Here is a 1,944-nt window from a genome sequence, read left to right as displayed (position 1 = left end):
CAGAGGCGGACCCACTCCTATATATGGGGTGCACATGCTCCCGTTAACTTCAGATTTTTTTGTGTGTATATATGTATATCTATCTTGAGAAATTAACAGTGCACCCATAAAGAACATATAAGAGTGTCATTGTGTTATTGGTACAAGCAAGAGTAACCACCCACGAGTACACTATTTTATATTTTTAATATTAATGCACTCAAAGTCTTCCAATTCTGAGTTCGCCCTACCTTGATTTGCTTCCTTTGGCTGGTAACAACACAAATGACCACTCAAAGTATATATAAATATTCCTATACATATTATGATAAGTTCGTATATAGCATAATGGATTCCATGCATCTACAAGTTGATATTGGCGAATAAAACTCAGTGCTAATAATTTAAATGCATAAGAACAAAAGAGGTACAATTGACCTTAAAATGTTCTCCATTTGTAGCAAAAATGAGAATGAGATGCATTTCTTATCTTATTAGAATCCTCTATTTTTATTACTCTATTCTTCATTCCTAAAACCCTATAAATTTACATCATTCAACATCACATTCTCACCAAGCAAAAACTTAACATCTTTAGTTAATTGTTGTGACGTAGCTACAAACATCAATATTCAAAAATGGTTCTCCAAAATCAACTTGGGCACCATCAAGCATTCTCTCATGAACACAACCACTATTCCACGGAGAGCAACCATGGACAAATGATGAGGCCTTTCACCATGCCATTTTCTCAGTCTACTCACAATAATCACATGATGGTGAGCCAACACAATGGCGGATATTATGGAAGCAATGGCCACGGCCACAGCCATGGCCATAGTAACTATGGAAGTCATGGCCATATGCCACATGATTCAACAAACTTTTCAAGTAGCACAAGCATGGTCCATAATGATGGTGGCTATGGTAGTGGGATGAACCAATCATCCCACGCCCATATGTCGTCCATGTCCATGGGACATCATGGAGGCCATGGTCATGGTCATGGACATGGACTAGGTTATGGTGGAAGCCACCAAAATAGCTACAGTCAGAGCCAGAAGATCAACTGGGCTCTCAAGAATTTGGATGACTAAATTTGACACATATATATAATATGTGGTGAAAGTAATATTGTGTGTGTTTGTGGTAGTTACTTTGGCTATATGTAGCACAAAGGTTTGCTACCTAAATAAGTAAACAATCTGCTGCTATCTTAATTTATATTATCTATGTATCTGCTTTATCATTGACTAAAATGATGAATAATTAAAAGTATGTTTATGATTAAAATGATTTATATGAAATTACTTACTATTTTATCATGTCCTGCTCAATTGAAACAAGTTGTAGTTTGAGTATCTAAATTGAAGGAACTATTGTATTCATGAACTCATAAATCTATGCTCTCTATAGTGCTCCACTATTTCTAGCTCAAAAATTGCTAGCAACACCTCTATTAATCTGTAATAGTGCAAAAGTTATTTTAGCTAATTAAGACTAAAAAACATATTCCTATATTATTTAGACCAAGAATCATATTTAATGAATTAAATGAATATCAAATACTAAACTAATTTGGTTTCCTATTCCAATTTTTAATTATTCTTCCAACATAAATAAAATTTACTGATAAATTTAAGTTGTTATCGATATAGAAAACATAGAAAGAACCGTTAGGCCATCGGTCTATCAAGGGTTTTAATTAGGGTTCGAAAAAAGGACAAATATATCTCTAAACTATCATAAATTGGTATCTAAATACCTTCGTTATAAATAAATTTTGAGTAGACTTTTAAGATTGACACATATTACTCCGTTAATCCAAAGGGTATATACACTCCAAGACTTAAATGTTAAGAACATTAGTCTCCTCAAAGTATAATGAAGGATATTCAATTACCATTTATGATAATTTAGAGATATATTTATCCTTTTTTTTCGATTAGGATTTAAGTCAAACAT

At 33.0% G+C, this 1,944-nt stretch overlaps 1 protein-coding gene across 1 annotated transcript; it reads left to right on the top strand.

Moving 5' to 3' along the window:
• Window positions 1–533: 533 nt before the first annotated feature.
• LOC125869133 (uncharacterized) lies at window positions 534–1,272 on the top strand. Its single transcript, XM_049549691.1, has one exon. It carries the CDS (start codon window positions 618–620, stop codon window positions 1,074–1,076), a length of 459 nt encoding a protein of 152 aa, XP_049405648.1. The 5' UTR covers window positions 534–617; the 3' UTR covers window positions 1,077–1,272.
• Window positions 1,273–1,944: the final 672 nt, after the last annotated feature.

Source organism: Solanum stenotomum, chromosome 6, assembly GCF_019186545.1.
Source record: "Solanum stenotomum isolate F172 chromosome 6, ASM1918654v1, whole genome shotgun sequence".
Classification (NCBI taxonomy): domain Eukaryota; kingdom Viridiplantae; phylum Streptophyta; class Magnoliopsida; order Solanales; family Solanaceae; genus Solanum; species Solanum stenotomum.
The sequence above is the reverse complement of the archived record's forward strand: the minus strand, read 5'-3'. Positions and strand labels throughout refer to the sequence as shown.